This window comes from Sus scrofa, chromosome 18, assembly GCF_000003025.6.
Source record: "Sus scrofa isolate TJ Tabasco breed Duroc chromosome 18, Sscrofa11.1, whole genome shotgun sequence".
In the NCBI taxonomy this organism is placed as follows: domain Eukaryota; kingdom Metazoa; phylum Chordata; class Mammalia; order Artiodactyla; family Suidae; genus Sus; species Sus scrofa.
Genome location: NC_010460.4, coordinates 25,105,027 through 25,119,047, shown reverse-complemented (window position 1 = coordinate 25,119,047; position 14,021 = coordinate 25,105,027). Strand labels below are relative to the sequence as shown.

General features: G+C 37.5%; 1 protein-coding gene across 4 annotated transcripts in view; it reads left to right on the top strand.

The window, feature by feature from the left end:
• The window catches only part of PTPRZ1 (protein tyrosine phosphatase, receptor type Z1), a 182,250-nt gene that overhangs the window by 109,229 nt on the left and 59,000 nt on the right, over positions 1 to 14,021 (top strand). For all 4 annotated transcript variants that reach the window (XM_013985675.2, XM_013985677.2, XM_013985674.2 and 1 more), the window contains exons 9-10: positions 7,459 to 7,643; positions 8,983 to 9,109. In XM_013985675.2, the coding sequence (XP_013841129.1) occupies positions 7,459 to 7,643; positions 8,983 to 9,109 (312 nt within the window). The remainder of the gene's footprint in view (positions 1 to 7,458; positions 7,644 to 8,982; positions 9,110 to 14,021) is intronic.

The following is a 14,021-nucleotide window of genomic DNA, read 5'->3' as shown; positions in this document are numbered from 1 at the left end:
AGACAGGTCCCATTGTTTTTAGACTAAAATCCAAACTGTTTGTCATTCCATGGTAGGTTCTGTTTAGTACTTACTTGCTCAAGCACTTACTTCTGCGCAGCCAGCTCCCTTCCCATGTCCTGAACTCTGAGGTCCCCTGAAGAGGGCATACCACACTCTTGCAGGTGGCACTTAGACATGCTGTTTCCGATCCAGGGCATGTTCTTCCCTGCTGGCTTTGCTTGCTTGTCTCCTCTCCTTCTTCAAGACTCCAGGAGGCATCTCTAACTCTCCCTCCATCCCTACCCAGCCTGGCTCTGGCCCGAGCATAGGACTGTGCACTCCTGCAGTGGCCATGCCCTGGGGGTGCCATTGAATGATGCTTGTCTGAATGTGTACAAAGTGCCCAGGAGCTCCTATACTCAGCTCATCCTAACTTCCTAGCAGTGGCCGCCATATAATAGTGTCTCTTTACTTATCTGTCCCCTCACCACACTCTGAGCTCCAGGAAGGAAGGAGCTAAGTCTTTTATCACTTTACCTTCATTGCTGGGCCAAAATAAAGCTCTTATTCATCAAATATTCACCAAATGACGGTTAGAATCCACTTCCCTATAATAAAAATATGGCAGGCTATGCTCAACAGATGCCTCTTGCACAGCTCAATGTATAAACCCATATGAATTTTTGCACTTTCCATCATGAGTATTTACATTGAACCAGCATTTATTTTCTGTATGCATATTCCTGTGATTTTTTTTCCCTTAGTGGATACATTTTATCCCTTCTACTTTCTCGAGCTGACTTTGAAAATAATTTTTGAGGATTGCATTTATGTTCAGGATTTAATCTTTATTAAATTGAATCTGAAAATAAGTTTTTATTGCATTAACATTGTAAAAAAAATAGAAAATATATAGGTACACACACAAAAGGAAATAAAAATTCCCTATGATGTCATCACCCAGTGATAACTGCTATGAGGATTTTGAGGAATAGCCTTCTAGGCCTTTCTCTTAAATTAAACATATATATAATAAAAATGAGGCTGTGCTACATTTATCTGTTAATTGATTTTACTTTACTTAGTGATTAAATATATCATTAATAGACCATCCCTAATTTTATGTACTATGCCATTGTATAGTCATAGTAACTGATTAAATTAGTTACTCAATTTTGGACATTCGGGTTATATTTATAGATTTTGCTATTATAAATATCTAACATCCTCATTTTGACCAAGAGAGAAGAAAGAGGTGGCATGAAAATTGTCAGAATCCTGCTCTCAGTAAATGCATTGTAGAAAAATATGTTTTGCCAAGTCTGCTGCAAGTAATGGCAAAAACCTTGTGAGGTATATATATCCATGTGAAGTTCTTGATGGCAGAGATCAAGCCTTATTCGTCTTTGCATTTAGAGCAGAATTCAGTCTGCATGTTTTAGCAGAACTTCAGTCCTCTGTTTTTGCCTTTTTAGGTAATGGTGCCATGTATTAAAAGGCATTTATTTGGGGCATTGTGGAGCAGACACTGACTCCTCTAAGAATCACAGAATTGACTAGAACCATCTGATCTTGAAGGAGTTAGTGGAAGCCACCTCTTAGTTAATGAGCAGTCTGTGTGAATAAGCTCACAAACAGTACGAGCATGTAGGGGAGGTGAAGGCCAGCTCTGTTCCCACTGCCCTCTTGTCCCCCTAGAAGCAGAGGCCTCCTAAAGCCCAGTGGGAAAGAGCTTGGGCTTTCAAGTCCAGGTGACTTGTGGTTTCAAACCCCAGTGCAAATACTTCTTTGTTACATAAAATTTGTCAAGTTATTTAATTTCTCGACGCCTCAGTTTCTTCACCTATTAAACGAGAGTTAAAAATGGCCACTTGGTAGGGTTGTCTTGAGGTTTAAATGAGTTAACATTTACACAGCAGTCCAGTCCCTTGAACCTAATATGGTGCATGTTTGTAGCTACTGTTACTGCAGGGTGCATTGTATACATGTGTGTATACACTCGTGTGTGTGTGTGTGTGTGTGTATGTGCGTATGTGCATCTATAAATATGTTTATATAGAGGGGGCAAGCTATCACCGTAAGTATGGGGTGCTATTCAAGTTTTCCATGTTGTAACGCTTGTGTTTGTTGAACAGAATTATAAATGTGCTTTAAATCTCATTTACTAGCATTGTAACATAATCAATGCAAATTTAAAAAAAAAAAACCCATAATGTACTTTTCAAGAGTGTCTTTATAGCTTAATGTTGGATCTGAGCTGTGAGAAATTGTCTATAATTTCCTGAAAAATGTCGTGATGAATTATGCATCACCTTCTTGAAGGTCAGTCGTTGTAAATAGCATTCATTAAGGTCACATGTACATTAACACTGGGCTTTAACCATGTGCAGATAGTGACATGGAGATTACTTCTTATATGTTATAAATTGAACTGTCGACAAAGTTACTGGGTGTTCCGAGGGAAGATTGACTGAATTAGGTAGAATTGGAAAGATTTCTTTTGGCTATTTATCTAAAAGGAATGGCATATAATCATTGAGAAGTACAAGACACTGACAGATCCTTTCTAGTTATTATTTTTAACCATTCTGGCAGTCTTTACATTAGTTTTATTAAGACCTGCTGCTCCCTGAGCGTAAATCACACCCTTAGTATTGACTGACTTCTGACTGTAAATCTCCAAGTGCCTCTCGTAATAGTCATTGAATTACCTGTCTCAGTACTTCTTTCGGGGAGGCTCATAAACCTCAAGCAAGGATGCGGTGGGTTTATCAGTGTGCATTCACGGAAGTCCTTCTGCCATGGGCTGTGCTGAACCGTCTGCAACCACAAGACAGTGGGAAATACTAGATGAAAACCTAGTGACGTCTTAGGTAATGAGGACATTTTTCTGCCACTCCCCAAGAATCGCAGCCCTGTCTGCACCTCCACCTACATTTTTACTCATAATCCATGGAGCTGAGACCACACCTTCTCCCTCGGGGTTGTGTTCCATCTCCCAAGGTGGCCCATGGAACAGCAAAGGCAGAAGGAAACGCCCATCTCCCCTTGACCATCTTCACCAGCTTTCAGGATTAGCTAATCCCGAGACTTGTCCCAGCAAGAGTTATCATGTTCTTCTCCGGGGTGTCTTTCCTTCGTTTATTTCCTTTTCTTCTCCCACGTGTTTTCCTTTTTCCTCGTGACACTCGGTGTTGGGCCTGTTAATCTTCTGGGACTTGCTCTGCAAGGCAGGCACATTCCTACATCCGAGGTTTTCACCCTTCGAGTTGTTCACATAAGTGACGAGAAGGTAAAGGACTGTGCTTGCTAAGTTTTGTGAAGCTTTTACAACTTGTAGTGGGGAAAATGTGTGATTTTGCAAAGCAGAACCTAATTTGGTCTAAAATGGTAGAATTTTTAAAAGCTAATTTTGCATTCCTTTGTAAATGGAGTCTAGGGTTTGGAAAATAAAAGTACCCATTACATTTAATAACTTACTCAATGTAAGGGTTAGAGGTTCTCATAGGAATGAGTTTTCTGAAGGCAGGGACAGCACCATCTTTATTTGTACATCAAGAGTGCCTGGGGAGTTCCCGTCGTGGCACAGTGGAAACGAATCCGACTAGGAACCATGAGGTTGCGGGTTCAATCCCTGGCCTTGCCTAGTGGGTTAAGGATCCAGTATTGCCGTGAGCTTTGGTGTAGGTCACAGACACGGCTCGGATCTGGCGTTGCTGTGGCTCTGGCGTAGGCCAGCGGCAACAGCTCCGTAATAGTAGTCTCCTAGCCTGGGAACCTCCATTTGCTGCAGATGTGGCTCTAAAAAAGACAAAAGACAAAAACAAAGAAAAAAAACTGGAACCAAGTAAATGAGAATTGAATGTTGAAGATCAGTTTTTAAGTAAGAACACTTAGCACTCCTTTAAAACAGGTACCACAGCCTTAGGCTTTAGATGTCAGGATCCTTTGCGTTTTTTTCTAAAGCATTGTATTTGTGTAACTTTTTTTGTCTTTTTTTTTTTAGGGCCACACCAGTGGCAAATGGAAGTTCCCAGGCTAGGGGTCAAATGGGAGCTGCAGCTGTCAACCATAGCCACAGCATCGCCAGGTTCAAGCCTTGTCTGCAACCTACACCACAGCTCACCACAGCAACACTGGATCCTTAACCCACTGAGCAGGGCCAGGGATCAAACCCACATCCTCATGAATACTGGTCAGTTAACTAATTCGTTTCCGCTGAGCCACAACAGGAGCTCCACTTCTGTGTGACTTTGACATGGACCCCAGATTTGTCACAGCCTGACTCATAGCACAGAGCTTGCAGGAACTAAATTCTCCTTCTTGGCCAGTGTTCCTTAAAGAATCAATAACTGTGATCCAGCTCACATGAACTTTTAGAAAGGAATCAGGATGAGTCCTGAAGAAGAAGATGGAACCTCAGCATAATTCCAAACTCCCCATAATCAAGAAAATTATAATTTTGTTACTATTTTATTGTATCTATTGGTAGCTTGTATTGAGTGTCTGAATATATGTTGATCCAGAAAACCCTTCTTCATTTTCTTTCTTTTTTTTTGTCTTTTTGTCTTTTCTAGGGCCACACCTGCGGCACATGGAGGTTCCCAGGCTAGGAGCTAATTGGAGCTGTAGCCACCGGCCTATGCCACAGCCATAGCAACGCAGGTTCCAAGCTGCCTTTGCAACCGACACCACAGCTCACGGCAACGCCAGATCCTTAACCCACTGAGCGAGGCCAGGGATCCAACCCACAACCTCATGGTTCCTAGTCAGATTCGTTAACCACTGCGCCATGATGGGAACACCCCCTTCTTGATTTTAAATCCAGGTGTCCTCATGTCTTTTTAGTTTAATTAAAATTAAAGTAATTTTAATACAAAATATCAGGAAAGCTTAGGGTGCAAAAGAATAACTTATTCCATATTTGTTACCCAGCTTTATGTTTGAACACAAGGTATCGTGTATAGAATTAACTAGATTGTTATTGAAAAGATCCCATCCTACCGTATAGAAGAGCCATCCTTTGGCAAGATCATGGACTGTGTTCTGAAGTCCTGGTCTTTTTCTTGATTATGTTCTAAAGTGTTTGTCTTTTTTCCATAAAGTTCTCTATTTCAGCATGTAAAAGATAAGATTCAACTGCAGATTTAAAACATGTTACTAAACTATGGTTATATATAAACAAATGGAATGTTTTAAAAATAAATTCCTAATCACAGTGTAAGTTTAAAGTCTTAAACAGGAGTTCCCATTGTGGTGCAGCAGAAATGAATACAATTAGGAACCATGAGGCCGTGGCTTTGATCCCTCTCCCACGGGTGAGGCTCTAAAAAGCAATAAAATAAATAAATAAAAACAGCAACAACAATGACACAATTATCAATAAACTTTTACAAATACATAATGAAGAAAGAAAAATGAAAACCTGGTAACAAGGAAATATGAATTTCTTTTTAAAGTCCTACTTTATATTAATTGCTGATTCTTAAAATTTGAAATACCTGCTGATTTCTGCTATTAAGGGAAGGTGAACATAGACATCTGAAAAAAATTGTACTCTTCAGGAAATAGTCCTTTGGGTATTTTGCAATGACTAATTTTATATTTTTCTCAGTTTTTCAGATTTTTACGTTCTGTGTGCATGCATAAAACTTTCATCTTTGAGGAAGAGATACTTCACTTTAAATCATTCTCACTCTTTAAAAAGAGATTGAGTTTTGAACAAAATGTACAAATGATATGGTCCAGAATCACTTTTAATCTTCCAAAAATAGACTTAGGATTCATCTTAAGCAAGTCTGAGGCAATCCTGTTCCTCTAATGATGTAATTGATGTGAGCAGCTCACTTTTGAGACGATTTAATGGTATTCTGCCATCTGGTGGACACTAATAGAAGTGTCCCTAGATAGAGTAAGGATGATGTGGTCTAGACCTAAATTAGAATACATTTTCTTTTTCTGAATGCATGGTTTTTGATAATGAAGAATTGTCCTCTCATTCCCAAAGGAGCACCCTACATCCTTGATAAACAAAAATAACGTTATAGTTTTAACAGTGAAAAGTTCTGTCTCTAACTCATATGAAGTTATTCATACATTCATTTAAAAAAATATATATATATATATCTTTACTTTTCTCTCATTCATTCATATACCATAGCTAGCATATGCCACAATTTCTATTACTAAATACTGTATGTAAAATTTGTTTCAATTCGTAAGATCAGTTGTTAGTTTTGGGTGCCCTCCTGTGTTCAGGAGAAAAACTACATACTGGTAGAGACAAAAGGCTTTCTGGTCACATTCTGATGCTGCTGCTTGCATGTTTTCCTTAGGTCTTGGAAATAGTTTTGGTAGCAGTGACGATTCATTGGCTTAAGTCAACTGCATGGTCTCATGTAGTGGCTTTGTAAGGTTAGGTAGTCCCTGAAAGGAAAGCTTAGATTCTGTGAGCATAATAATTAGTCTTTGGCCTTAGAGCCGCTCTTCTGCAAATCTCTCTGGCCTAAGATAGATTATATTTATTGCTTTGCTTCATTAGCACAATATCATGACTTTTGTAATTTTTATCCTCACAATTAGCCCAATTATCACATTATGAATGTATTTCAGAATGTATCAGAGTAGGCTTTCTGATGGGACTGGATTTTTGGCATGATTCCCAGTATGGGCTTCAATTCATTTTAAGGAATCCTTGAACAAGTTTCAGAACATTTTTTTTTCGGATGAGACAGACAAACCTTCTAATTCCCTGAAATTAATTGCTTAATCTATTTATAATGCCAAAGTGGGATTTTTGTCATCAGGTCAGAAAAATATTGAAATAATAGTTTTAGTTATTCACCTATGGCTTTCTCTGATAGAGAATTTGTAATTATTTTAAGGATTTCCAAACAGCAAACTATCTGATAATAGACTGTCTTTCATCATTGAAATTCTCCTCATCCTGAGCTAACTGCGTTTATCAGGTACCAAACAAAAGTAATGAAAATCCATCAACTTGAAGATATCCTCTGTTCCATTATTTCTGAACATGAGCTTATGTGCTAGACAGATTCAAGACAATATAGAGATTAAAAAAGCTCAGTTTCTTTTGCTTACAATCTACAAGAGGAATTAAGACCCATGCAGAAAAGAAAAATATAAGAGACTGTGCAATTAATGCCAAACAGACCATTGAAAATGACAGATATCACTTCAGTAGCAATCAGACCATGCCTAACAGAGGAGGCTGCACTTGATCAGTACCTGTCCTGAGTGGTACTGGGCAGACTTGAACAGATAGAGATGGGAGAGAAGGAAGATGTTTTCAGAAACAGAAAATGGCCTGAACAAAAGTACCAGAGTGGGAAAGTACAGCTTTTCACTTTGTGTGAAAATACAACCAAAGTTCTCGCAGGATGTGTTTTACTGGTTAAAATCCTAGAGGCTGACAATTGTAGCAATAATTATCTTTTTTTTTTTTTTCTTCTGAAGTTTGTAGTTCAGAACCAGAAAATGTTCAAGCTGATCCAGAGAATTATACCAGCCTCCTTGTCACATGGGAGAGACCTCGGGTAGTTTATGACACCATGATTGAGAAGTTTGCCGTTCTGTACCAGCAGCTAGAGGGAGAAGACCAGACCAAGCATGAGTTTTTGACAGACGGCTACCAAGACTTGGTAACTATAAGATGGATTGTTTCATGTACTGATAATATTGTAGTGATCAAACTTAGGATAAGAACTTAGCAATGCTTGTGTATTGTTGCCTTCATTGATGTTAGACTCTGCGTGAAGCTCTGTAGTGGGGAGAAGGGGAAGCAGAAGCTCGATTCAGTTATGTCAAAACCTACAGTGTGCGACTCTAGGTTCTTTCTTAGGTTTTTCAATTACACAGGGGCCCTAAGTGTAGAGTAGACCCTTACAGACAACTTAGAAACTGGAGACCACCTGGTGTAGCCTCTCTTTACAAAGGAAAGGAGGCAAATGGTTAAATACTTTGACTGTGATTTCACTGATGGAGAAAGAATTGGGCCTGCAATGTCAGAGCTCAGTTTCCCCCATCAAGTTGTCCCAGCGTAAGGAAGAGAGAGTAGGAGACTTGGAGTCCATTTTTTGCATTAAATATTCAAGTAACAGATGTGAAGTCAATGGAGGTAGAACCTTCGGGGCGTGAGGCAGATAATCCTTAGGAAAAGACTTAGTCTTCTTTCTTCCTCTCCTCCCTTGCACGAAAATTAACGAAAAGAAAGCACAGATTCCTTCTGTGACCTGAGCATCTCAACATTAAACTTGACCTTTGTAAGGAGGTGTTGGGGTGCAGTTGAGAAAACCCATCCGGGATGGCTCCACTGCACAGCCAAGACCCTCAACTCTGTACAGACAGCTCATGTCCCTCAAGCCTTCGGAACCTGCGTTTAAATAAAAATTGTCTTTGTTATCATGGTGTTGAATAACATATAAACAAAATAGATGAGCTTTATAATAACTTTTTAATTCAGATGTCTAGAACAGAGACTCTGTGAATTGGAAAGTTATGGAATTTATGAGAATGTACTACTTTTCATTTCATGATCATGTAAAGAAGATAAAAATTCTGTTATTGTCTGGCTTACGTGTTGTTAAGATAAAGAAATAAATTGAAAGTTTTTCACATTCTCCTCCTGGCAAATGCTGTTTGTTTGTTTGTCTAAAGTATTAAACTACAGTTTTGGCTACTCACTTAGGAATTTGAAGAGTTCAAGTTAAAAAATGAAACTTTCTAAAGCTAAATCTGATTTAAATTTCTAAAAAGAAAAAAAAGCCTACTTTTCCAGTATCTTCCTAATTCACAGATATCACAAGTTCAACTTAACAGTATCAATTGTTAAGTAAACATACATGCTTTTTCCTCAGGTTAATAAAATATAAATATTTTCCTTTGACAAATGAGAAAAACTTTTCTAAAGACAGATGTCTAGTATGGTAGTACTCCTGTGAGAATAATTCATTTGTATAGTGACTGCCATCTTTCTTTTAGGGTGCCATTCTTAATAATTTACTACCCAACATGAGTTACGTTCTTCAGGTAGTAGCCATATGCACCAATGGCTTATATGGAAAATACAGTGACCAGCTGATTGTCGACATGCCTTCTGATGACCCTGGTGAGTACGCCCCTGATTTGCCTAATCTTAGTTTAATTTCTGAATGTATTGGTGCTTTCTCTCTGACTTTATATTCTTTTGGCCAAAAGGCAAAGTGATTGCCTTTTAGTCTGGATCATCAGGGAATTTTGTAAAGCATGAAACTCATTTTTCACTCAGCAGATGTGGTGCAGAACAGTAGGTAAATTTATTCTTAATACTTAAGTTTTCTATTTGTAAAAGAACAGCAAAACCTATTGTAAAGTTTGTACTGATCATCAAATGAAAATAGCAAAGTAAATATAACGACTTTTGTTTAGGGTAATGAAGAGTTGGTTACATTTGTGTTTATTTCCTCTTTCAGCCCCCAGAGCATTTTGTAGTAAGTATATACATGATCCAAGGATCATGTGAGGTTCTTTGAAATATCTACACAAAGCGTCTCAAAGGTTTATCTTGGATATTTTTGTCCACTTTTTGTAGTCTGGTTGGGGAGGGGAGAAGTGCTTTCCTCTTAGCTTTGTCAATATTATTTCACAAAAGCAAACAAAAAAGTTTTTTCTATTCGTATCTTATCTGCATGCATCTTCTTGAAGTATTACGGGGAAATCTTTGATCTCAAAGCATATGCAATAATTGAAAGAATGGCTGACCATCATAATTTGATGATTTACAAATTTATGTAACTAAGTGACAGTTTTCCTCTTGCTATTATAAACAGTTTTAAAGAATGGAATTATATGTGTACGTATATATATGTATGTGCATATAAATATACATACACAGAATATATATATACATATTGATAAATATATGCAAACTTCACACATATATAAATATAAGTATTTGGTCATCCCTCTCATGAGGCTCCTCACTGAAAAGTTTTTCCTGGCAGTGGTTACAAGTGACATTCATTGTAGCATGTTCCACGTTTACCTCTAGAAGGAAGACTGATGCATATTGATTTGCCTTTGTGGTCTACATGCCGTAACAGGGCTTCAGTCTATTTTGAGCTTGTTCACTGATGACCTCATCATAGTTCTTCTTACCTGTTGAATTTTTAGGTGAAAGAATATAAGTCAGAACATTGGACGTTAGATTATGGATCCTTCCAAATCACAGGGTACAGAACTTGCCAGATATTTCAGAAGTTAGAACACTGCTGGCTAATGAATATTACTACTATCATTATGGCAGTGTAATTATTTAATAATATTTCTTATGACCTGCCTCGTGGCCTGGGTGTAACCATCTTTCCTATTGATTTTATTTAGCATTGTTTTTCAAAATTAGGTTATTTAAATGGAAGTCTCATTGGAAGGTATCAAAATAACTGGCTGTGGTTTCATCCCTTCATTGGTTCTTGTCCTCACCAAGGTGCTCATAGTGATTCGCCTTTAAATGACATCCTTAGCAGTGCACCATTGCCCATATTGGCCAGTATTGTATGTGAATCGTATGTGGTATATAAAAACCTCTTCCAATCTCATTGTGTATTTTAGAATATGAATTGTATTGAATATGTTCACTCAGTTTTACTCTCTTGGTTTCATTAGCCCACTCTACTTGCTAAACATCAAACAAAAATGTCCCCAAAAAAACAAATCCCCAGGAGCTTACAAAAAATAACTTCGGTCATTTATTGTTATGAACTTTCCTACTCTATCCACTGAACTAAAACTTTAGAGCTTCTGAAATTTTTTCTTTTTTCTTTTTGAGAGAGAAGCTTATTGCATATGGAAAAATAGATCAAATGTCTGTTTTCCACTGAAGTGATTTCTGTGTGATCCTTTTAGACCAAGTCTGTATTGGTAGAAAGTACAACATTCTCGTATCTCTTGTAGCACTTTCACTTTTGCACAAAATAATAAATATTACAACCTAATTTCTGTTTGTTCAAAGGGCAAGGACACCATTGAACCAAGGAGATGCTAGCTTGGACACTTCATTAATCTCCATGGATGTCTCAGTCCCTGAGAGCATTTTGTATAGTAATGAGAGTTCAGTAAAATATGGCATTTGATTTGATATTGTGCTATGATATTACTTTTAAAAGGCAAGGGTTAAAATCTTAGTTAATCCCTTAATCATTCCTACCAAAAATTCCTTCATCAAAAACTAATTTACCCAAATTTGGGGCTTTTCCTGTTTTTAAAGAGAAAAAATGAGTTCTCTTAGAACTCATTCTTTCTGACCTTAAAGACTGCAATGGCATTTCAATCCATATATTTCCAATTCATTATTGAAATTACATTATCCTAAATATTGTTTCCATGGTAAACATATCACAATGGAAGTCCTCGCAGCAGTACCATCTTGTGCTTTAGTGGGATGGTACCTGCAGAATTTTTAAATTTTATGATTTATGTGGTGAATATAGATGTAAGTGGCTTTTGAGTTTACTGCTTATTTCATGGTTTTTGTTGGTACCATTTCATTCTATTAATCATGTTGTTTCATTATCTTAGAAACATTGTAATATACCCTATTGAATTATGCTATTATTATTTTGGTTAGCTATTTTCTAAATACTGTGTTTGTTGCTTTTGTTAAAAACAAATGAAGTGGGCCATTTATAATTGCCCTCATTCTTTCAGTCACAGATTTTTAATATTCTAATCAATATTTGTGAAGGAAAACTACTCTTCCAAGTTGTGCATTTAACTCTGGCTAATTTGATTAATTCTTTGCTTATGCATTTTAATGACGTTTATTGTTGTGTACAACCATATCGCCGTAGTTAGTGTTCGTTAAATATTATTATAAATTGCTATTTTAAAATAAATGCATAAACTCATGTTCAGAATTAATTTTTTTCAAGGAAATCTTTTTTTTTTTTGCCTTTTCTAGGGCCGCTCCTGCGGCATATGGAGATTCCCAGGCTAGGGGTCTAATTGGAGCTGTAGCCACCGGTCTGCACTAGAGCCACAGCGACACAGGATCCGAGCTGTGTCTGCAACCCACACCACAGCTCACGGTAACATCGGATCCTTAACCCACTAAGCAAGGCCAGGGATCGAACCCGTAACCTCATGGTTCCTAGTCGGATTCGTTAACCACTGCGCTACGACGGGAATGCCAGGAAATCTTTTTTAAGATTAAACAAAAAACTATATTCTTTTTAAAAAACTTTTTAGAAAAGTATACTTATGAGTAATTCATAAATATATTTATTTGGTTGTAACTAAAATAATTATGCTCATTTCTATAATGTAGGTCTAATTATAATGATATGGCAATAGAGGACATTAAGTACATATTTTAAGGGCTTGGTGATTATATGTGTTAAATTTAAATGTGAGGTGGATTGGATCAACACATTTTCTTGTTTTGTGTGCTTTTCATTTGTATAACAATTGTCTTTGCTAAATTACTACAGGTCTGTCTTTATTCTGCCTGTACCATGCTATGGGTGTTATATCATGATATTTAAAATCACAGTTTGAAGAGATTGCAGTCTACAATGCTTTTTAACCTTTGCACTGTGAAACTTGGGTTACCTTTGAACAATTAAATAAGCCTTGCTTGCCAACCTACATCAGTGTTGCCTTTTTGTGTCATGGAATAGTAATGTGTGACAACATGCTCCTTTAGAAAAATCTAACATTGAAGTTCCCAATGTGGCTCAGTGGTAACGAACTTGGCTGGTATCCTTGAGGATGCGGGTTCGATTCCCTGGCCACATTCAGTGGGTTAACGATCCGGTGTTGCCATGAGCTATGGTGTAGGCTACAGATGGGGCTTGAATCCCGCTTTGCTGTGGCTGTGGTGTAGGCTGTCAGCTGCAGCTCTGATTTGACCCCTAGCCTGGGAACTTCCATATGCTATGGGTACAGGTTTAAAAAGAAAAGAAAAGAAAAATCTAACATTGTGTGTGCCCCCAAACGAAACCAGAAGGAGGTAATAGCTTTTGTTCAGTTATCACATAAATGTGAATTTTATGTGTTTACTAAAAAAAAAAAAAAAATGACAGTCTTCACCATTGGACTTTTTATAGCCATCATGGAGTCTATTTTGATGATGTGAGAAGATTCTGTAACCCAGTATAATTTTTGAACTGTTTAATATGGCAGCAGTGCCTGAGTCAGACTAGGGACCACTAAAACACCAGTTACTATTTGTCATGACAAGCAGGCCAAAGGTCACTCATTCTGAGACCTTGTGCCAGTCACTAGAGCCGGACCTTGAGTGCTATGAACTCTCAGACACAGGAGTATGCCTCAGATGCTCCAGGGAGATAGATTCAATCTTTCAAAATTATTTTATTTCAAAATTGTTCTGAAAAGGCTTAGCAAAAGACTTCTGGATTATTTGGAGCAATGTTCCTGGGCAAACGCAGAATTTCAGTCAGTTCAAATAATATGACTCTAATAGGAAACCAGAATGAAGAGCTTTCAAAGTGGGTTCTTCTAACATGAAGGCACCCACAGTTGAGGTCTTTACTTAAGAGAAGGTCGTGAAATAAAGAGGGACCCAAGGGCTGCTTGGATCTGTATGTTCTGCCCCTAAGAGCCTAAAGGGGGCCCAAGCAAACATCTTACTTCTTAGTTGCAGTAAATAGCAAAGCCAGTTATAGCAGAACTCTCCAATCCTAATGCTCAGTAGAGGTTATAAGTGAGTAAAATTATGTATTGTAACTTAATAAGAACCATAATCTGTATAGTTAAGTTATGCTCTGATGAAAGATAAAAATTAGTCAAATGCAATATATGCATGGAGAATATTGAAAAAAAAGAAAATCTATCTTCCATGTCGTAATTATGTATATCCCACCCCAGCCCTGACAATTAATAATAGAATTACCTTTGCTCATTAAAAGTATGAAGTTAGGTGAAATTAGGTCATTAAAAAAAAAAAGAAACAAAACTAAAAAATTCCCTAAGCATGTTGAAGAGAATGGACTATCATGGAGACATTTTTCTGTAGTCTCTTA